This window comes from Acinonyx jubatus, chromosome C1 (assembly GCF_027475565.1).
Source record: "Acinonyx jubatus isolate Ajub_Pintada_27869175 chromosome C1, VMU_Ajub_asm_v1.0, whole genome shotgun sequence".
In the NCBI taxonomy this organism is placed as follows: domain Eukaryota; kingdom Metazoa; phylum Chordata; class Mammalia; order Carnivora; family Felidae; genus Acinonyx; species Acinonyx jubatus.
The window spans coordinates 108,851,685-108,875,309 of NC_069381.1; the positions used below are offsets into that span (position 1 = coordinate 108,851,685).

A 23,625-nucleotide genomic window follows, 5' to 3' on the forward strand; every position below is an offset into this window, starting at 1 on the left:
CTGGAGAAAAACAGGAGACTTTCTTAGACTCTCGAATTTAAGAAAATCTCTGTTTATTCATTAGCTGACCAATAAGTTAACAAGCAGAGACTTACGCTACATGGGACAAAGAATACAGACTTTAAAGAATTAGCACGGGAAAGTCACAAAACAACCACTCCAACAACAGACCCTGGTAAGGCAGAGACCCTGATTTCTAGAAGTGTCACATTATATTAATTAAAATGCCCAGTTATCAACAAAAATTTAAAAGACATACAAAAAAAAATGACTATATGGCCCACACTAAGGAAAAGAACAGTTAGTATATATAGTTCCTAAAATAGCCCAAGTATTGGACTTACTCCACAAAGACTTTAAATCAGCTATTTTAAATATATCCAAAAAACTAAAGGAAATCCTGTCTCACAAACTAAAGGAAACTTTGGGACTTACGACTCACCAGAGTCTCTTTATTAAAGAGAAAGAAATTATGGAAATGGACCAAATAGAAAAACCAGACTTAAACATACAATAACTGAAATTAAATATCCACTAGAAGGACTCAATAGCAGATTTTAGCTGACAGGGAAAAAAAAACACCTCAGTAAACTTGAAGATATGTCAACTGAGATTACCCAGTCTAAGGAACAGAAAGGAAGAGACTTGTGGGATGCTACAGAGTATCAATATACATATCTGTCCAGAAGGAGAAGAAGGAAGAAAGAGACAGTTGTGTAATAAAGAATTTGTCTGGCTCCCTTGTTAAAGTAATCTCTTAATCCTGGAGTTTCCTGAGTAATAGGAGTGGCATCTTTGTTACTCATGGTAGGCCCCTCAGACCATACAGTTTATACTAATAAGGTGACTCATGGTGGGCCTTTCAACAGTTCACACTAATGAAACATTTCAACGAAGGCTGCCCAAGGCAGAAAGACCAACCATGCGATTAGAGGTTTGGGGCTATAGTATCAGTCTGAACTCCGGCAACAGCAAAGAGGGGCTAGAGATGGAATTCAAGTACATAGCCAATGACAATCAATCAGGGCTACATAGGAAGCCCCAGTAAAAACTCTGGACACCAAAACTGGGCTGAGCTTCCTTGGCTGGCCATACCCCATGCGTTACCACACACCAATGAACAGGAAGGATAATGTATCCTGACTTCGTGGGGAGAAGATAACACAATCTTTGTTTGGAACCTTCCCAAACCTTGTCCTATGCACCTCACCCTTTGGCTTGTTCACATTTGCATTACTGTATCATCGTAACACAAATTGTAAGCATAGCATTATCCTGAGCTCTGTAAGCTCTTCTAGCAAATTACCAAAACTGAGGAGGATATTATGTGCCCCTGCATTTTTATCCAGTTCATACTTATTAAGGGTGACCGGGGGACCCCCAAACTTGTGCCCACTGTCTGTCTGAAGTGAGGGCATGCTTGTGGGAAATTGTGTCCTTAAACTGTCAAATTTGGCCTAACTCTGAGTAGTTTGGTGTCAGAAGTCATTACAGGTAGAAATACTACTAGAAGAAATAATGACTGGAAAGCTCCTAATTTTGATATTTAAGAAATGTAATGTACTCCAGTAGGAAAACTCATAGTTCCATACCTAGACATAATTAATGACATGTCAAAAGTGAAACACAAAGAAAGGATCCTGAAAACAGAAAAGAGACTCTTAACCTCATAAGATTAACAGCTAATTTCCAAGAGAACCCAGAGATCAAATGGCAATGGAATGACATATTAAAAGTGCTAAAAGGAAAAGACAGTCAACCAAGAATTCCATATCCAGGCAAACTATCACTCAAAAGTGAAGGATAAACAAACACATTCCCAGAAAAACAGAAACAAAGAATTTTTCACTGGCATATGTAACCCAAAATAAACAGTAAGGAGATTCCCTGAAAATTAAAAGGCACACAAGATAATAAACTGAATCCCTACCAAAAAAAAAAAAAAAAAAAAAGAGTACAAGTAAACATAACTATATAGGTAAATATAAAAAGGGTCTGAATGTATTTTTGTTTGTAACTCTTTTTTCTATTTCACTTATGCGACAACAATAAAAGGCAACGCTTATAATCTGATACTGATGGGCATATAATAAAGATATAATTTATATGACAATAACAACATAATGTGGGGAATAAACAGAGCTATATAAGAGCAAGGACTTGGTACACTAGTGAAATTAAGTTGGTATAAAAAATTTAACAACTATAGGGGTGCCTGGGTGGCTCAGTCAATTGAGTGACAGACTTCAGCTCAAGTCACAATCTTGGAGTTTTCAAGTTCAAGCTCTGCGACAGGCTCTGTGCTGCCAGCTCAGAGCCTGGAGCATGCTTCAGATTCTGAGTCTCCCTCTCTCTCTGCCCCTACCCCACTCACACTCTGTCTCTGTCTCTCCCAAAAATTAAACATTAAAAAAAAAAAAAACTATAAAAACATTACATAAAAATCATAATATACCATATAAATAGATAAAGGACAAAACCACAGGATCACCACAGAAAAAGAATTTGACAAAATCTAACACACTTTGATGATTAAAAAAATTCAATAAACAAAGAACAGAAGAAAACTTCCATGAACTGACAAAGGGAATCCACAAAAACCCATGGCTAATATACTTACAGGTGAAAAAGTAAAGCTTTCCCCCCTAACATCAGGAAGAAAACAAGGTTGTCCATTTACAGTACTTTTATTCAGTATCCTACTAGGAAGTTCTAGCCAGGCAATTACACAGAAGGAGGAAGAGGAGAAGGAGGAGGAGGAGGAGGAGGAGGAGGAAGAGAAGAGAAGAAAAGAAGGAGGAGAAGGAGGAGGAGGAGGAGGAGGAGGAGGAAGAGAAGAGAAGAGAAGAGAAGAAAAGAAGGAAGCGGAGAAGGAGGAGGAGGAGGAGGAGGAGGAGGAGGAGGAAAAGGAGAAGGAGAAAGAGGAGGAGGAGGAGGAGAAGGAAGAGGAGAAGGAGGAGGAGGAGAAGGAGGAAGGAGGGGGAGGAGGAGGAGAAGGAGGAGGGAAAGGAGAAGGAGGAGGGGGAGGAGGAGAAGGAGGAGGAAGAGGAGGAGGAAGAGGAGGAGGAAGAGGAGGAGGAGGAAGAAGAGGAGGAGGAGGGGGGAGAAGGAGGAGGAGGAGAAAAGGAGAAGGAGGAACGAGGGGCAGGAGGAGGAAGAGGAGGGGGAGGAGAAGGAGGGGGAGGAGAAGGAGGAGGAGGGAGAGGAGGAGGGGGAGAAGGAGAAGGAGGAGGAAGAGGATGAGGAGGAGGAGGGGGAGGATGAGGAGGGGGAGGACGAGGAGGAGGAGGGGGAGGATGAGGAGGGGGAGGACGAGGAGGAGAAGGGAGAGGGAGGAGGAGGAGGAAGAGGGAGGAGGAGAAGGGAGAAGGAGGGGGAGGAGGAGGGGGGAGGAGGAGGGGGAGCAGGAGGGGGAGGAGGAGGAGGAGGAGGGGGAGGAGAAGGAGAGGGAGGAAGAGAAGAAGCAAGAGGAAGAAGCAGAAGAAGGAGGAGGAGGGGGAAGAGGAGGAGGGGGAAGAGGAGGAGAAGGAGGAGAAGGAGGAGAAGGAGGAGAAGGAGGAGAAGGAAGAGGAGAAAGAGAAGGAAGAGGAGAAAAAGGAGGAGGAGGAGAAAGAGAAGGAGGAGGAGAAAGAGAAGGAGGAAGAGAAAGAGAAGAGGAGGAGGAGGAGGAGGAGAAGGAGAAGGATGAGGAGGAGGAGGAGGAAGAGCAGGAGGAGGAGGAGCAGAAGGAGAAGAAGAGAAAGCCATCCTGATTGAAAAGGAAGAATCAATACTATGTTAGATGACATGCTTTTGTCATCATCTGTAAGATGACAATATTTTCCACATAGAAAGTTTCAAAAAAAAAAGGCTATTAGAATAAAATGAGTTCAACAAGATTGCAGCATATAAGATCAATATACAAAAATCAATTGTATTTCTATTCACTATCAATGAATGATCCAAAAATTAAATTAAGGGGGCACCTGGGTGTCTCAGTCGGTTAAGCATCCAACTCCTGATTTCAGCATGTATCATGATCTCATAGTTCTGTGATTTTGAGCCCCACATTTGACTCTATGCTGAGAGTGTGAAGCCTGCCTGGGATTCTCTCTCCTCTCTCTCTGCCTCTCCTCTCTCTCTCACAAAGTGTCTCCCTCCCACCTCCCTCTCTCTCAAAATAAACATTTTAAAAGTTTTAAAAATATTAAATTAAGGAAATAATTCCACTTACAGCATCAAAAGGACAAAATACTAACAAATAAATTTAATGAAAAAAGTGTAGACTCCTTCATTGGAAACTACAAAACATCACTGAAAGAATAACAAGACCTAAATAAATGGAAATACATCCTGGGTTCATGGGTTAGAAAATTCAATATTGCCAAGATGTCAATACTCCTCAAACTGATCTACAGATTCAATGCAATTCTTATCAAAACCAAATGGTCCCTTTTGGCAGATACTGACAAGCTACTCCTACAATTCATAAAAAAAAATGAAGGGGACACAGACAAGCCAAATAATCTTTTAAAAAAGTGAAAAAGAGAAAGAAAAACCCAAAGTTGGAAAGTTCATACTTGATTACAATGGTAGTCAAGACTGTGAGGGGGAAAAAAAAAAAGACCGTGAGGTATTTACATAAGAACAAATATATAGATGAATGGAAAACAAGACAGTTCAAAAATAAATCTATACATTGGAGCACCTGGCTGACTCGGTTGAGCACCTGACTCTTGATTTCGGCTCAGGTCATGATCCCAGGGTCATGTAATCAAGCCCTGCACTGGGCTCCACACTCAGTGTGGAGCCTGCTTAAGCTTCTCTCTCTCTCTGCCCCTCTCCCCTGTTCATGCACTTTCTTTCTAAAAAAATATAATAAAATAAATAAACCTATACATTAATGTTCAATTTATTTTTTACAAGGGTGCCATGACAATTTAATGGGAGAAGAGTATTCTTTTCAATAAATAGTATTGGGACAACTGAATATCATCCTAAAAGACATCCAGTTGCATGCCAAATTGGATAGGATAAAAAAAAAAAAAAAGTGGACTCCTACCTCACACCATATAAAAAAACTAACTGAAAATACATCCAAGAACTAAATTTAAGAGGAAAAACTATAAAACAGAAGAAACACAGGCATAAATCTTCAAGGCCTAGAATTAAGCAATAATTTTGTACATACGGCACAAACAGCACAAGGAACAAAAGAAAAAAAAAAATTGGACCTAATCAAAATTTAAAACATCTGTGCTTTAGAAGACACCACCTAAGAAAGTGAAAAGACAAACCATGAAATTACAGAAAATATTGGCAAATCCTATATATAAGGGATTGGTACCCAGAACACATACAGAACTCATAACAGTAACAAAACAAGTAGCCCAATTAAACACAGGCAAACAATTTTAATAGACATTTCTCCAAAAAAGATATAAGTGCTCAATAAACATGGGAAACAAAGCTCAACCTTATTCATGTTTGAGTAATGCATGTCAAAACCACAATGCAATACCACTTCATACCCATTAGGATATAATCAAAGAAACACACAGTATCGATTGTTGGCTAGAATGTGGAAAAAGTAGATAGAACCTGCACACATTGTTGGTAGCAAAGTATAATGCTTGGTGCTGCCCCTTTGGAAAACAGTAGAGCAGTTCCTCAAACTGTTGAAAACAGAATTACTACATAAATAGGCAATTCCACTTCTACGTAGAATGGACACACAAGACAAATAAGAACACGTCTACACAAAAACTTGTGTTTGATTGTCTACGGCAGCATTATTCACAGTAGCCAAAAAATGGAAACCTAAATATACATCAACTGATGAATGGATTTTTAAAATGTGGTACATCCATTCTAGAAACTATTATTTGGCCATAAAAAGAAATGAAGTACTGACACATGCTCCATCAGGGATAAACCTTAAAAACATTATGCTAAGTGAAAGAAATCAGACATATAAGACCACATATTCAATGATTCCATTTATATTAAATGTCTCAAATAGGCAAATCCATAAAGAAAATAGATTTGTGGTTGCCAGGGGCTACTGTAGGGGAAATTGGGAGAGTGAATGCTACAGTGTGTTGGATTTTCGAGGGGTGGTAATAATGTTCTAACATTAGACAAAGGTGACAGTTGCATAAACTCTATGTATACACTAAAAACACTGAACTTTCCACTTTAAAAGATTGAGTTTTATGGCACGTGAATTACCCGTCTCAGCAGTAAACGTGTGTATGTGTATATAAATATTTGAGTCTTTCCTAAGTCAAAATTCCTTACAAGTAAAACAAATGTCTCTTAGAAATGCTAACTACTTTAAAATGTTTTAAACAAACATTTAAACATTTAATCTTGAAAACAATAAACTTAGCTGTTTCAAATACAATGCACAAAGTCTCATGAATATTCTCAATATAGCAGAACTTGCTGGGAGTCTACAAACCAACTATAAGTGGTGTATGAAAAACAGTAATACTTACAGAATGTTCTTGCTTACTACGAGACTACAAAAACATAAGCAAACCATTCTCTTTCAAAATCAGCCTTGAAATACCACTCACCAAGTATACTGCTCTCTGGAAAAAGGTTGTGGTCTCCAGGATTTTGTGCATTGTGATGGTTTCCAACTCATCAGGATCTAGCTGTTCCTTTTCAAAGGGCATTCCGTTGAACAGAACAACAGGCAGTGGACCAACCCCAGACTGCTCATAGTAGCCTCTCGCTTCCTGAAACACAAGGGACCACAAACAACGTGTTTTGTCCTTTGTGAGACAAACAGAACAAAGCATATTTTTCATACATACGTGTGCTAACAAAAAAAGCAAAATCAACAGAAATATAGTTACCAAGAAATAACTAAAAATATTTTTAAAATGTCAGAAGTGACATAGTTAATATCCTACTGGGTAATCTGGAATTGAATTATTGAGTTTTTGTAAAACCACAAAACCTTGCCAATTAGAAAGGGATTTGGGGGTGAGGGTACTTTGAAGCTGTCCAGGCTACCAAACCTTAATTACATATACTATAGCTAAGATTGTAAAAACACACCCTTTAACAACGATGGAGACACTGTATCTTGGCTATCCAAAGCAGTAGCCACTAACCACATGTAACTACTGAGCACCTAAAATTAATTAATTTCCATTTTAAAAGCCACATGTGAGAAAAAAAAAGCCACATGTGGCTAGAGGCTACATAATGCGCAGCACAATAACAGACTGCTGTAAATTATGAGTGCTCCTGTGCAGACAGCCTGAGATGAAATATTTACTCTCCAATCTAAATTAAAGAGGATCCGTGTCATTAACAAAGAAATTACACTTTTAAAAAACAAAACAAGGCTGATGGGAAGACAGTGCTTAAAAATTGCTCCATAATATACTAAACCTCATCTTCTTCTAAGACAAAAGAGGTTCCTTTCCAGGGAAATGCCAGGCCAACAAAAAGGCAAACAAGCCTACAATGAAGAGTCTTCTCTGATTGTCAGTATAGGTTCATTCCCCCTAGGTATCAACCACAGACCCAAGACTAGCTTGCCAGAGTAAAACCCACATTACTACGCAAGATGTAAAAAGCATTCCTTAAAACATTCTTGTTAGACATCTTTTAACTGATACTTTCTGAAAATAGAATTATATATAGCCTCTATTGTAGATATCACAAATAGAAAAGAACTTCAGCTGGATAACTGGTAATCAGCAGCAGCAACAGACTGGTTAGTTTCTAATCAGATCTGGCCACAGTAGTATCTGATGGGACAGACTTACCAGATGGACTCTGATATGGCACAAGGAGAAAGGCCTTCTAGGTTCATTTCTGCCATTTCTATCTACCATAGTATAAACTTTTAAAATTTACACTTACAAAATTCTTACCATGTTAATTCTGTTCTTTGATGTCTCAACTATTTTGAAGATATTCATCAAAAACTCAATTCTAATATACTCTGAGTTTTGAAAATAATCCCCCCAACAAAACAAAACAAAACAATACCCACATTATAACTCTAAGCGACAATAAGTGACACTGGTTTTCTCTGGAAATGGCAACTAAGTGAAAATCAGGAGAGGGACATGTTTTGACTATATACCTTCTTTCCTGCAAAGCATAAATAACTTACCGGACCAAATAACAGAATGTAGCCTAATTACCAAAAAGCCAAACTTAAAAAATACATATGAGAAGTTCTATCAATAACTAAAAATGTTAATTATAAATAATTTTAAAACCTTAATAATTACAGGTAAGGTCTTATGAATGAGCTATTCAAATGGCAACAGATTAATAAGGACCCAGAGTTAACATGCCAAATGCAAAACATCTTTATGTATAAGGTAGAAATTAAATCACTATCTTACTAGCTTGAAAGATACAAATATACACCTATAGACTATCTTATCTTCAGTTTATAAATTCTACTTTAATTGTACTGCCTAGTTTTAAAAATAATTACAACTTTCAAATACACAGAGAATATCATAGCTTCAGATTTATAACAAAAGATACAGAAATTTATAAGTGTAGTAACAACTGCTAAATGAAATCATTCCTCCTTTAAAAAACTTTCAAAAGAATCTTCTCTTGGGTTTTTTCATATGCAGAGGTACAACTCCTACACTTTTGAAAATCTTATTAATCATTAGATTCTTAGGACTTCTGGGAATCTCATAACATCCCTGTCATGAAAGTATATGTTTACCCAAGCAGCTGGGAAATTAAGTGGCATAAATACAAAGAAGATGATCTGCTTACATGGAAAGGGCCTCTAATCAGTTCTTTTCTTGGAAAAGAACCAAGTCTAAGGAAATTACTGAGGAGCTAGGTCTGTTACACATTTATTTGACTCCTCAGTAAAATCAAGATTTCAACACATGTGAAAAATATCCTTTTTCCCAATGTCTAATATTTTTCAAGAAAATACAATCATCCACAATAAAAAGACAATTATATACTGCTTCTTCGTAGGATGAGAGAAAATTAAAGTGAAACGTTTTCCAGGTGGGGGGATGGGTGAACAGAATCACTTATGATGAGCGCCAAGTAATGTATAGAATTGTTGAACCATTATATTGTACACCTGAAGCTAATATAATACTGTATGTTAATTACACTTGAATTAAAAAATTTGGAGGCACCTGAGTGGCTCAGTCGGTTGAGCATCCAACTTCGGCTCAGGTTATGATCTCATGGTTCATGAGTTCAAGGCCCACATCAGGCTCTCTGCTGTCAGCACAGAGCCTGCTTTGGATCCTCTATTCCGCTCTCTAACCCTCCCCACTTGTGCTCTCTCAAAAATAAATAAAACATTAAAGACAAATTTTTAAAAAAAACAACATAAGATCTAATGTCAACGTGGTAAAAAGCAAGCAAGCACATTGGGAGAAAATCCAGCATTTCTCTAAGGGAAAAAAAATAATAAAGCTAGACATTTTCCAAATGTAAAATATGAGAAAACTTCATGAACTCCCTCAATTCTTTGGTATTACCAAAGTGGTCCTTCTTTTATTTCACCTATTCTTTTTTTACAGAGTGCTACTCTTGCTGTTTGTGTCTATGTGGAAAATCACTGGGTACCACATCAGTTTTATTTGATTTTAAAAACCACATAAGGCAACTGAGTGAACGGAAGAATGCAATACAACAATGGGATGCTCTTCAGCCCTCAGTAGATCTTATGACCAGCTGCAACCCAAAACCTGGCCTGATACACCTTAAAACAAGGGGACTGAACACTAAAGCAGAAGTGACATCAGTATTGTGGCTGAACAGGACATCCCTCATTGGTGGCCCCCAATCCTGAACAACAATTTGGTATCTATCCACAACGAAAGTGCCTTTGTGGAAGCCTTGGAATCCAGCACCATATGCCAAGGAAACCAGAAGGCTCACCCACCTGAGCATCAGGTAACAGGCATACAGACTTCAACCCTAGCTGTGGACCCTACGTTGGCTCATTAACTGGCTCCACCTTCTCCCAGCCATAGTGTGAGGAGCCCTAGAAAAAACTGTCTTAAACAATCACCTTCAGACAAGACAGTCTTTGTGTAAGTCCAGGTTTCCAGCACAGAAGTTCCAATACACCACTCGAGCAAAAAAAAAATATGAGATTGGATGCACTGGAGAAGAAGATCCACCCTCCGCCAAAGGAGCAAGAGAGATCTACTGGGCCCATGATTTCTCCTGTAGGGGTAACTGAGAACAAGTGAGCAAACACTCAACTTCCCCAGCTATATGGGACATTGCCAAAGAGGCTCATTTCTCTCTCACCCCATCGAGAGTACTCAATTGTGAGCTGCGTGACTGAGAGTAGAAAGACGCTGGGGAAGGGCTGCAGACAGTACTCTCAGAAAGCATTTAAAGGGGATGGATCCTAGGGCTCCTGGATGACTCAGTCAGTTAAGCGTCCACCTTTGGCTCAGATCTCATGCTTCGTGGGTTTGAGCCCCGCATCAGGCTCTGTGCTGACAGCTTGGAGCTTGGGGCCTGCTTCAGATTTTGTGTCTCCCTCTCTCTCTGCTCCTCCCCCACTCGCACTCTGTCTCTCTCTCAGAAATAAATAAACATTCAAAAATAAAAAAATAAAGGGGATGGATCCCAATTACTCTATCACGGACTCCCATCAAGAAGCCACCCATGAGCTACTGTGGACACTTCATCCACAGATCCCACCAAATGGCTACAGGCAGACACTCACAGCACTCAGCTCACCTCACCCACACTCACCCTCCCCCTATAGCCAGCTCCATGTGTATGCTCCTGACAGTGTTGGCAAGAGTGAATTTTGCCAGATGGCTAGGGAGCAAGCACAGAAAGCCAGCCCAAACACGTGGGCCAGAGACAGACAAAATACATGAGCTTTAGGGCCACCTTGGGGAAAATAAAAGAAAGGCAGTCAGCACCCAGCCTTGGGCACTGTAGAATTGAGAAGTTACACATGCTTAAGAATTCTGTACAAGAAAGAACAAGTATGGAGCATATGTATCCACAGATGGCCTAAGAAAGCCTCAGAATTCCTAGCAGGTCTGACAGAAAGTACTTCTCTCCCAAAGGCAGTTAGTAAAGACTGCAGGAGATGACTGCTATCTCACATGCAAAGAAAGCAACACAAAACTACAAGGAACATCAAAAAAGCGTGATAGCATCAAAGGATTGCAATAATCTTTCAGTAACCAATTTCAAAGAAATAGATATTTGTGATTTACCCAATAAAGAATTCAAAAAAATTGTTTAAAGGGAAATTCAATTACCTACAAGAAAACACAGGAAGATAATTCAACAACAACAACAAAAAACCACAAACAAAATCACATGTTTAGCAAGAAGAGAGAGAAATCAGGGGCACCTGGGTGGCTTAGTCGGTTAAGCATCCGACTTCAGCTCAGGTCATGATCTCACTGTCCATGAGTTCGAGCCCCACGTCGGGCTCTGTGCTGACAGCTCAGAGCCTGGAGCCTGCTTTGGATTCTGTGTCTCCCTCTCTCTCTGACCCTCCCCCATTCATGCTCTGTCTCTGTCTCAAAAATAAATAAACATTAAAAAAAATTTAAAAAAAAAGAAGAGAGAGAAATCATAAAAAAAGAACCAAACAGATACTCTGGAGCCAAAGAATACAACAAATGAAAGGAAAAATGAAATACCCTTAATATCAGAATAGATCAGTGCTCGCTTCGGCAGCACATACACTAAAATTGGAACAATGCAGAGATTAGCATGGCCCCTACACAAGGATGACACTCAAATTTGTGATGCATTCCAGATTTTTCTGAGATACCACCTCACACCAGTCAGAGTAGTTTAAATGAACAAATCAGGAGACTATAGATGCTGGTGAGGATGTGGAGAAACAGGAACCCTTTGCACTATTGGTGGAAATGCAAACTGGTGCAGCCACTCTGGAAAACAGTGCAGAGGTTCCTCAAAAAATTAAAAATAGATCTACCCTATGACCCAGCAATAGCACTGCTAGGAATTTACCCAAGGGATACAGGAACGCTGATGCATAGAGGCACATGTACCCCAATGTTTATAGCAGCACTTTCAACAATAGCCAAATTATGGAAAGAGCCTAAATGTCCATCAACTGGTGAATGGATAAAGAAGATGTGGTTTATATACATAACAGAATACTACCTGGCAATGAGAAAGAATGAAACCATGTCATTTGCAGCAACATGGATGGAACTGGAAAGTATTATGCTGAGTAAAATAAGTCAGTCAGAGGACAGATACCATGTTTTCACTCATATGTGGAACTTGAGAAACTTAACAGAAGACCATGGGGGAAGGGAAAGGAAAAAATAGTTACAGAGGGAGGCAAACCATAAGAGACTCTTAAATACAGAGAACAAACTGAGGGTAGGTGGGGGAGTGGGGGAGGGTGGGGGAGGGGGAAAATGGGTGATGGGCATCGAGGATGGCAGTTGTTGGGATGAGCACTGGGTGTTATATGTAAGCCAATTTGACAATAAATTCTATTCATAATAAAAATAAATAAATAAAATTTAAGCAAAAAAAAAACAAAAACAGTATCAGACTAGATCAGGGGTACCTGGGTGGCTCAGTCAGTTAAGCGTCCAACGCTTGATTTCAGCTCAGGTCATGATCTCATGGCTCGTGAGTTCAAGCCCCACATTGGGCTCTGTGCTAACAGCTCAGAGCAAAAAGCCTGCTTCGGATTCTCTGTCTCCCTCTCTGCCTCTCCCCTGCTCAGGCTCTATCCCTCTCTCAAAAATAAACAAACGTTAAGAAAAAAGCTTTAAAAAAAAAAAAAAAAGCTTATTTAAAGAAATAATGGCTGAGAACTCCCCAAATCTAGGGAAAGATTTGATCAAGTTCATGACGCTTATAGGTCACCAAATAAAATCAACTTAAAGAAATCCTCTGCAAGATACATCATAATAATAAAACTGTCAAAAATCAAAGACAAAGATAGAATCTTGAAAGCAGCAAAAGAAAACATGCTTCCCTTACCAGGGAAGGCTCAGAGAAGATTTCTCAAAAGAAACCTTCCCAACCACAAAAGAGTGGGATGATATCAAAGTGCTGAAAGATAAATACTGCTAACCAAGAACACACTACCTGGCAGAGTTATCCTTTAGAAATGAAGGAGAGGTAAAGACTCTTCCCAAACAAACAGAAGGTGAGATACTTCAGCACCACTAAACCGGTCTTACAAGACATGGTGAAAGGAGTTGTTTAAGCTGAAATGAAAGATGATTAACTAGTGACATAAAAACACACAAAAATATACAACACACTGGTAAAGGTAGGTATATAGTCAAATTAAGAATATTCTATGGGCGCCTGGGTGGCTCAGTTGGTTAAGCGTCTGACTTTGGCCCAGGTCATGATCCCACAGTTAGTGAGTTCAAGCTCCACATTGGGCTCTCTGCTGTCAGCAAGAAGCCTGCTTCAGATCCCCTGCCTCACTCTCTCTCTGCCTCTCTCCCCTGCTCACGCTCACGTTCTCTCTCTCAAAAACAAACAAACCAAAAAGAATATTCTAATAACCGCTGGGTTAACCACTTAATAACTCTAATATAAAAGTTAAAGGGCAAAAGTATTAAGAATAACGATAGCTATAATACTTGGTTAAGGAATACACAACATAAAAAGAGATAAACTGTGGCATCAAAAACAGAAACCAGGAGGGGTGCCTGGGTGGCTGTCAGCTGAGCAACCAACTCCTGATTCTGGCTCAGAAAATGATTTCACAGTTCACGAGATCGAGTCCCACATGGGGTTCCTCACTAAGCATGGTGCCTACTTGGGATTCTCTCTCTCTTCCTCTGTCTCTGCCCCTCCCCCGCCTCTCGAAAAAAAAATAAACTTAAAAAAAATCAAATGGGGAAGGAGTAAAAAAGGGTTAGAGTCTTTGTATGCAATCAAAGTTGTTACCTGCATAAAACAGACACTATATCTATAAGATGTTTTACGTAAGCCTCATAGTTCTTGCTAAATAGTGTTTTGTTCAATCCCTCTAAAACCTGGAACAACTTAGAATAGATCTCTTAACCAAACTCAACTAACCAAGTTAATAGCAACAAATACTAGCTAATAAAGCACGCTGACCTCTAACTCTAGTGAGCTACTCTCTAGAATGCACACACTTTTCTCCCCTCATTTGGGCTAAATGTTTACCAAAGATCAGATATATCTGTTCCCAAGCCAAATATTTTTCTCAGTTAGATAACATCATTTAATATTATGCAACCAATAAAATATGATTACAAAAAGAAAAAGCTGGTCTCCTCAAGAAAACAAATCAAATGACTAGAAATTCAAAAAGATGACAGGCTAAAAATAAGTGATGCTAAACTAGATGTGGGTAAGACTACTATAAAAGACTTGGGAGGGAGATTATAAAAATCTAGAAGAATTCTGTACCCAGATGAAAAAGAAAGTATAAACAATTCATTCTGAGTACAGTTTCTAAAAGGATCACAACTCAGATCTCCAAACAAAAGAACCAAAGGCCTTGTCATCAAAAGTAAAAAAAAAAAAAAAAAGTTGGTAAATAAATACACTTTTATTGTTTTAAATCAAAACATCTCAGGGGCGCCTGGGTGGCTCAGTCAGTTAAGTGTCCAACTTTGGCTCAGGTCATGATCTCACAGTTCGTGGGTTCGAGCCCTGCATTGGGCTCTGTGCTGACAGCTCAGAGCCTGGAGTCTGCTTCAGATTCTGTCTCCCTCTCTTTCTGCCCCTCCCCTGCTCGCTCTTTGTTTCTCTCTCTCTCTGTCAAAAATAAATAAACATTAAAAAAAAATTTTTTTAAATAAAACATCTCAGATATGTATTTTGATTTCTTGCCTGCACATTTATTTTCAATAAACCGACTACCTTGTTTCTGCTTGCGATAAAGGTCTTTTACTGTATTTCATGTCTCACAAGAAACAGTATTATTTTTAAATAAAAATTTAAAATATTTCCCTATATCTTTATTACCACACTTTGCCATTCTATTTATTGTATTCCTAAATATATTTTTATCTTTAGCCTAAACAACTAAATAAATGATACACATCAATAGGATACATCATAACCTGCTAAGCATGCATTATGTATTTCTAATAGCTTTTATGTGGAACATATATCACAAAGTACTACCACTGCACTGCGAAAAAGAAATTTGTTTTTCAATTTAATAGTTAACATGCCAGCTAAAAATCAATGATATCTTTACAAAATTGAAATATAAACTTCATTTGCAAACACAGACAAGTGACCTAGTTTTTAAACTGTTAAATGAGAAGTACCTAAATACTTTTACTACCTTTTTTAATTACAATTTCCCCCAAAAAAGAGATAAGGAAAATATAGCATTGTGGTCCAATGAGAAGTGCCAAAGCAGTTCTTACCTTCCGATTCTGATCATAAGCAGAGTCAATCCCCAAAATGCTATTCACTTCGACATACGGATACTTCTTTTCCAGGACACTGACCACATGTTCAACTTTTACTTTTTCTCCAGTCCTTACTTTGTTATAGATCTGAAGAAAGAAAAACCGGGTAACCCCCACACTTTTAAATCCAAATTTCAGAATGTTTATTACAAAAGATTTCTGAATATAGAGAAACATGGCTACTTTTCTTAAAAGGTCATATGGAACATATTAGCAATCCCTTTTTCATATACCTCTTTAAGATGCCTTCTCATACTAGAAACTATATATTCTTAAAATGATCCAATCAGTTCATACATAAAGGCCCAAATGTAGAGTGGCTCAGCTGGTTAAGCAACCGACTTTGGCTCAGGTCATGATCTCATACTTTGTGAGTTCGAGCCCCACATTGGACTCTGTGCTGACAGCTCAGAGCCTGGAGCCTGCTTTGGATTCTGTATCTCCCTCTCCTTCTCTGCCCCTCCCCCACTCATGCTCCGTCTCTCTCTCTCTCTCTCAAAATTAAATACACATTAAAAAAAATTTTAATGTGTTAATTTTTTTTTAATCTGAATACCTTTACATAATCCTTGAAATAAGAACTTATGGCCATCATGTTTAGGGGGATAAGTTATAAAATACATGCAGCAAAAATCCTTGTTTTTAAAAAGCAGATATAAAACAAATAACAACACAACTATGTCTTTATACATATAGTTAAACACCTAGAAGGATATAAGACAACCTTTTAATAGTGGTTGCCTTTAAGGAACAGGATTAGAGAGGGGAGAGAGAGAAATTTTAAATCGATTCACTTTAATAATGTTTTCAAAAATTATTTACAATGAACATAAAATTTTTGTTGTTGCAATTAAAAATAAACAAAAAGAAATAAAAACTCATATTATCCTTTCCTTCATAGACACAGATATTGGCGGGAGGTGGGAGGCACAATTTTAAAAAACAGACGTTAAAACACATCCTCAACAACTTCTGAACTTCTTTCTTTCGTTCTTTCTCTCTTTCTTTCTTTCTTTCTCTCTCTCTCTCTTTCTTTCTTTCTCTGTAGCCCCACTGCTAAGCACCCCTCACTATCACTTCTCAGAGATCCCAACAACAGCCCACCAACCAGTATCCCTGCCACTTTCTCTACCCTTGGTCAGACCCATGGTACATACATGCACCAGAACGTTTTTATCTGGAGTTTAATCCTCTGCAATCTGGACACTCATGGCCTGGCCTGGTAGCCTCAATGGCTAGGTTCCCCTTTCAGCTCTGCTCAAGCCCCAGGGAAGTGACAACAGGGAATTACTACCTCTGATTTGCAGCCATCATTCAACTCACTCCTGTTTTTCCTCCTGCACTCAGCTAGGACCACTTCCCACTCCACAACCAGGACATCCCTAGTGGAGGGAGTCCTGGTGTTGCTAGGGTGAGCTATGCTTAAACAATCTGCGTGGTCGTGTCCCCCACCACACCGTAAGGGCTTTGAGGACAGGGGTGAAGTCTTACACTTCTCTGTATCCCTTGCAGCTAGTACCAGGCCTGGGAAATGGTGAGTCTTCAATAGATGATAGTCAGATAAATATATGAACATTTTAATAAAAAATGCTCTGGACTGAATCTCTAAACAACAAACATAAAAAATAGCATGCTGACATCATGTTTATAGGTTAAAAAAAGGTGAAATGCTTTAAAGATGGTTTTCTAATAATTACTACTAACCTATAAGCAAAACAACTGTTACTTGTAAGTTTTTTATATATTCAAAACCAGGAAAAAAAATGAGAGAGTTCCTTGTTTGAACTTGAGCAATTATCTTAAGTATATATAAAAATCAGGGCATTTCAGAGTTTCCAAGGTAAAAAAAAAAAAAATAGAGAAAATAGACAGTTAGAATTTATGATTTGAATATTAAATTATCATAAAGAACTTAGAGGGGAAAAGCAAACATTTTTTTAAACAAGCAAAGAACATCACATTTACCAAAAAAAATTAGTGACTTCAAATTACCAAAAGTCAGAAGACTAAGATACCTTAGTAGGGCTCCTAAGGAATCTATCTTAGTTGAAACCACAGCAGTCTATTATGAACACTGGTGAATCAGTAAAGGCAACTCCTTAAATATAAAATATGAAGTTTGCAAGAATAATTTATCATACTTCTTCACAGAAATAAAAATCCTCTTAACTCATACTATTTCTTAGACGAAGTTAGATTACGAAAATTATTCGCCATTTTGATTGAAAACATACATGTATCAGAGTTTGGAAGGCATGATAATCGTCCACTTCTTGGGCAACATAATTATACGCTCTCAGAATAGCCACTCCAGCATCTTGCATCCCATCAACATCTTCAGAGTCATTAACCACAAAGATTAAACCAATTCTGGGGAGGAGGGGGAAGGGCAAAAAGAAGAAAAAGAAACTTATCTCAAAAATGCAACTGGTTAAAAGGAATGGCATCTCTGATTCTCATTCACATACTGCAGCTTCCTCCAATGAAAACCTCCTCTACTGAAAAGCACGGTTCACATCCTACTCTAATATGGCGGGTAAAGGCACTCATCACTTGCAGAATAAAAGCAGGTTCCCAAAGGTGGCTTAGACTGTTCAACTGTTAAAGCACACTGTTCTCACACAGTGAAATGAGGCCTTCACTAATGTGAAGGGTTTTGCTAGTTTTAGATGGAGACTTTATGGTTTTTAAAGAAAAATTAGAGGAAATGAATGTTTTCAGAATGTGAAAATCTATAAAAAGGGGGGAGTAGATTTTGAGATTTAACATAGACAATATGAAAAACGTGAAAATGTTTACTATTATCCATCGGCAAAAAGCGACAACCAAGATTCATGTTTATCACAATTTAAATTTTAGATTAAAGGAAAGAACCACAAAAAGATACATTACACATCTACAAAGTGGCCAAAAATAAAATAAGATTAAAAATAAACCCAAAAGCCTTTCACTGGCCCATACAGAAGTCATAGCCTACATACTGGAGCAAAACCAAAAGAAGTGAGAACAGACAGTCTATTAACAAAGGGTGCTGGAAAAACTGGACACATTCACAGTGCAAAAACACAAATCTATACAGAGACCTTATACCTCTCACAAAAAATTAACTCAAAATGGACCATAAACATGAATGTAAAACACAGAACTACAAAATTCCTAGAAAAGAACACAGAAAACTTAGGTGATCTTAAGTGGGCAATGACTTACTAGAACTAACAGCAAAGACAGGATCCATGACAAGACAAAAAAAAAAAAAAAAAAAAAAAAATGGGGGAGCTAAACTTCATTGAAATGAAGAACTTCTGCCCTGTGAAAGAAACTGTGAAAGAAGAGAATGAAGACAAGCCACAGACAGACAGAAAACCTGTGAGAAACACATATCTGACAAAGGACAGATATCCAAAATATACAAAGAACTCTTCACACTCCACAATAAAAAGTTGAAAACCAGGGAAAAGATCGGAATTGGCGCCTCAGCAAACAAGGCACAGAGTTGGCAAATAAGCATAAAAAAAGACGCTTGACATCATGTCATTTGGGAATTTCAGAATAAAATCACAATGAGATACCACTACACACCTATTAGAAAAGCTAACACCCAAAACGTTGACAACACCAAATTCTGGAGAGAATGTAGAGCTCATTATAGGAACTCTTTATTCATTGCTGGTAAGAACGCAAAGTAGCACAACCACTTTGGAAGACAGCGTGGCAATTTCTTATAAAATGAAATCTACTTTTTACCCTAAGATAAAGCAATCATGCCCCTTGGTATTTACCCAAATGAGCTGAAAGCTTATATCCACACAAAAACCTGCACACAGATGTCTATAGCAGTTTTCTTCATTAATGCCCAAACTTGGAAGCAATCAGGATGTCTATCAATAGGTGAATGGATTAAATAAACAAACAAAACTATAGTACATCTACATAATGGAATATTATTTGGCAATAAAAATAAATGATCTAGGGGTGCCTGGGTGGCTCAGTTGGTTGAGTGGCTGACTCTTGATTTCATCTTTAGTCATGACCTCACGACCATAAGATCAAGCCCTGAGTCAGGCTCCACGCTGGGCATGGAGCCTGCTTAAGATTCTTTCCCCCTCTCTTCATCCCTCCCCCACTTCTGCTTTTTCTCTCTCTCAAAATAAATAAACATTTAAAAAAGAAAGAAAGAATCAAGCTACAAAAAGACATGAACAAACCTTATAATCATACTGCTAAATGAAAAAAAAGCCAATCTAATAAAGTTACCTACATCATGAGTCTGGGAAAGGCAAAATAATGGAGACAGTAAAAAAAACCAGTGGTTGCCAGTGCCTGAGAGGGAAGAACAAACAGGTAGGGCACAGGAGACTTGGAGGGCAATGAAACTATTCTGTATGATTACGTGATGGTGGAAACATGTCATCACACGCTTGTCAAACCCATGGAATATACGATGCAAACAATGAACCCTAATGTAAGCTATGAACTTTAGTTAATAATAATGTATTAATACCAGTTAATTAGCTAACACTGCTCTAAAAAATACAAAGTCTATTAAAAAGAGAAAAAGGTAAAGCCTAAAAACAGAAGAAGAAAATACACATATCAAACATTCTGCTCTCCTGAGGTATGTGGACAGTGTGTGTATATGTAGATGGTAGTGGCAAGAGAGTTTGTTTATAGATGAAAATTGTTTTTGTTTTTTAAAATCTCACTTGTAACAGAAATCACATGAGGACTGACCTGTTAATTCTTATGAAAACAAAAATAAGGGCTAAGTATCTCCTCACAAAGGAATTCCCCTTTCCAACTTTCCAATTTTTAGAAAGGGCATCAGAGTTTTTCTGTTAGCTCGGCCCTAAAATGCAGACTTCTGTTTCTCTCAGGCCCAGTTTCTCATCAAGTACCACTAGGGAGTCTCCCAGATTTGTCCACTCCTCTCCTCAGCCCCTGTCAATGCCCTGGTATACCACATCAACACAGACAAAGACTAAAACAACAGCCACTCTGCCTTGGGTCTCTCCACCAACCGAACAAGCATGCTTCCCTACTGCCTATGAGTTAAGTGACTTCTCACCTACCTTTGCAACGTGAAGACCTCATTCCCTCTTCTTGTCCCTCAATGCAATTCAATAAATATTTACTTAATGCCCACTGTGTACATGGGCCAACTTCTGTGTTCTTTTATTTCCCTTTTAACCAAAATACACCTCTGTCTGTAATCTAGTAGTTTAGTCCTCCATCAAACCAGGGGGTATTCATGTTTTACATGAAAAATCTCACTAAACAAAAATCTCTGCTTTTCCATCAAAAAACCCCTCTATTTTCTTCAAAGCCTAACTGAAATCCAACTGTTCCATGAAACCTTTGTCCCTCCCAAATGTCTTAGTTCATAATCATTTGTTTCCCTGAAATCCTAAAGCACTTATGACCAGGACACAACCTAGCCCCTGATCAAATATCTTCTTAAAGAGTCTGGAAGTACGCACGGTATTTTTTTCAAGAAGGTAGGAATACAGCTTAGATACTATCCACAGCATTTAGCTCAGTGCTGCGTACAGAACACACAACATTTGTTAGCTAGACTTTTCTTCCCTATTTTCATGTTTTCTAAGAATTCAAATTTTTGTCAGCACATAAAATTCCCAGACATTATTTGGAATGTAAGTGAAAATATCTTAGCATGTATATGTAAAAGCCTTAAAAAACTGGTCTTAAAAAGCACAGTGAAAAACCCACCCATTCAAGTACCCGGTTGGTAGATTTGGCAACACAAGTGAAATAAATGTGTCTGCATCTACAAAAGGCTGTGTGCACATTTAGTTCTTGTCAGTCTAACAAAAGTTATTGGTAAAACTCTTTATCTCCACCAAAAGGGGAAATAGGCCCTGTCATGTGGACACTTACCTAGGAAAACTCCCTTCCACTGGGAAGCAAGATGAGACCACAAATTATTTTTACATGAGCTATTAAGAATTCAATGGTATAAGCCTTTATTCACTGAGAATGAAATTTTCTGCCTCAAAAGATACTGCTTCATACGAAGCAAAGATATAGAGGTCATTAATGATCTGACTATTAATTATCCATGGCACCAGACTTGCACTTAAAAATGACAAACAAAACCTCAGCTAATTAGATATATATCATTCAATCAATACCAGTGTTACCTTAGTGGTATATGATTACTGAGGAACATCTCAGCTGTGTTAATCAACTCTGCTGTGGTCTCATGAGCAGGATCAACTATGAAAACCTGTGAAGGGGAAAGGGGGAAAGGAACATGTGAAATAAAATTTATTCAAATGTAACAGGGCCAATGAAAATGCCATTACTCTTTGCACTTGAAGGTAATCTTTTTGAGTTACTCTTGAACCACATAAAAGAGGAGGTACACAATAGCAGTTTCCCTCCTTTATGTTCAAAGAATTCAGTACTAAATTCTCACGGTGTTCTGCTAATAGCATGGGAACTGTGTTCCAGATTCCTAACACCCATACTTCTACTACACCTAACAAAACCCAAGTTTTAGCAACTCCCCTACCTTAGAAAATGGAGATTACCTCTTTTTGTGTATTCAATTGTAAGCATCTCTGAATTAAGAATTCATTTAGAACTTAACTTTTAAATCCCAATACTAGCTATTATGTATTAAGATCTCATGATGTGCTTCAAATCCATGTATAATCTCATTTAATAAAGTTCAGATATATGGGTAAGAGAAACAGAATGAAATTTTGACTGAGAAGGAAAAAAGTGGCTTCAAGAGTCAGGCAAGTACAGAGGATAGTTTCGCTTACAGGTTCTGGTGAAGGAGACCCCTAATCTCTTTAAGAGCAGATAATGGCAAGGGAAGAAATAAGAGGAAAAAAAGAGGGCAAACTAAGAAACCTCTTCTCTCTCTTGAAGGCAGTGAAATAAAGAAAAACAAGTAGGAGTTCACAGATTTATTTAAGGAAATAAACTGAACTATCAAATTTTAGAGATTAAGACATTAAAGGAAAAGAGTAGCAACATATTCATCTTCTGGGTAAAACTATCATAAAACTAAAATAACACAACCTAAACTTTCAGGTTAAGGTAACATTTCCTTACACCCTGATGGAGGCAGTAATGCTACTGTGACGTCTCACAGCCCTATATGTGATAAATACATTTAAAAACCCTTTCAGATTGAATATGGAGTTAGAAGAACATATTTAGTGGTCATAGTGGTGATAGAAGCACCTAGTATAGGAGAGAAGTGAACAGTCTATATGGCTGAAAGGTAGGGGAGAAGTGGGAGAAGTCAAGGGAGAAACAGAGCTTATGGCTAGACAATGAGTTTTCTCACCATGTTATGCAAGTTTTTCCTGATCTGCCGGATAACCCCAGGAAAGGTGGGTCGAAGCAATTCTTGTAGACTAGAAGGCCATGAATTATATCTGCTGTCAACCTCCAGGTTGTTGATCCACTAGGGAGGAAAAAAACAAAACAAAACACGGTGCATACACTTTAGTCGCCCTTAGTGAAAAGTGCTAGAACTGTCCGTAAGACTTGAAATGATTTTAAGAAGAATCACATGGAAAACACCATTTTCAAAATTACAAAGATCAAGTATAAAAATGAGTGACTAAAGCACAGCCACAGAATAAAAGATATTTGCAACCTACAAAACCAATAAAAGGACTAGGGTCAAGACAATGTATAGAAATCTAACATAACAATAAAAAAAGGCCCCCAACATATGAGAAATGAAAATCAGCCATGGAGATGAAGAAATTTACAGAGGAAATTCAAAAGAGCAATTAATACAAGGAAAGGAGTATATCTTCACCAATAATCTGAGAAACAGAAACTAAAACCACAGTCAAATTTCACACTCATTAAACTGAGAAAAAGTTTAAAGTTTGTCAATATCCAAGAATAGGCAAGGGTATACAGTAATGGAAGCTCTGACCCAACACTGGTGCTTGGAACAGTCACTTTAGGGAAAACAAGGTAATAAAGTAAGACTTTATTACTACCCTACCACTAAGTACTCCAGTTCTAGGCATCTACTCCAAATAAATTCTCACATATATGCACAAAGAGAGAAATACAAGAAGATATTGTACTGCTTATCACAGCAACAAAATTGGGCACAACCTAATTCCATAAAGGGAGCAGTCTGTAAACAGTATGTACCATTTCTACAAAAAGGGCAAGGAGGGAAACTACGGGTATGTTACTTTGTTCGTGTAAATAGAGT

General features: G+C 38.1%; 1 protein-coding gene and 1 non-coding gene across 3 annotated transcripts in view; one reads left to right on the forward strand and one right to left on the reverse strand.

Annotated features, from left to right (window-relative positions):
* Positions 1–23,625, reverse strand: part of UGGT1 (UDP-glucose glycoprotein glucosyltransferase 1) — a 110,726-nt gene that overhangs the window by 53,505 nt on the left and 33,596 nt on the right. For both annotated transcript variants that reach the window (XM_027056087.2, XM_015062479.3), the window contains exons 14-18: positions 22,729–22,848; positions 21,566–21,651; positions 17,642–17,777; positions 15,363–15,494; positions 6,561–6,725 (exon numbers count right to left, since the gene is read on the reverse strand). In XM_027056087.2, coding sequence (XP_026911888.2) covers positions 6,561–6,725; positions 15,363–15,494; positions 17,642–17,777; positions 21,566–21,651; positions 22,729–22,848 — 639 coding nt within the window. The remainder of the gene's footprint in view (positions 1–6,560; positions 6,726–15,362; positions 15,495–17,641; positions 17,778–21,565; positions 21,652–22,728; positions 22,849–23,625) is intronic.
* LOC113598426 (U6 spliceosomal RNA) lies at positions 11,661–11,764 on the forward strand. The gene has a single exon (XR_003419077.1). It is a non-coding gene; the product is annotated as a U6 spliceosomal RNA (small nuclear RNA).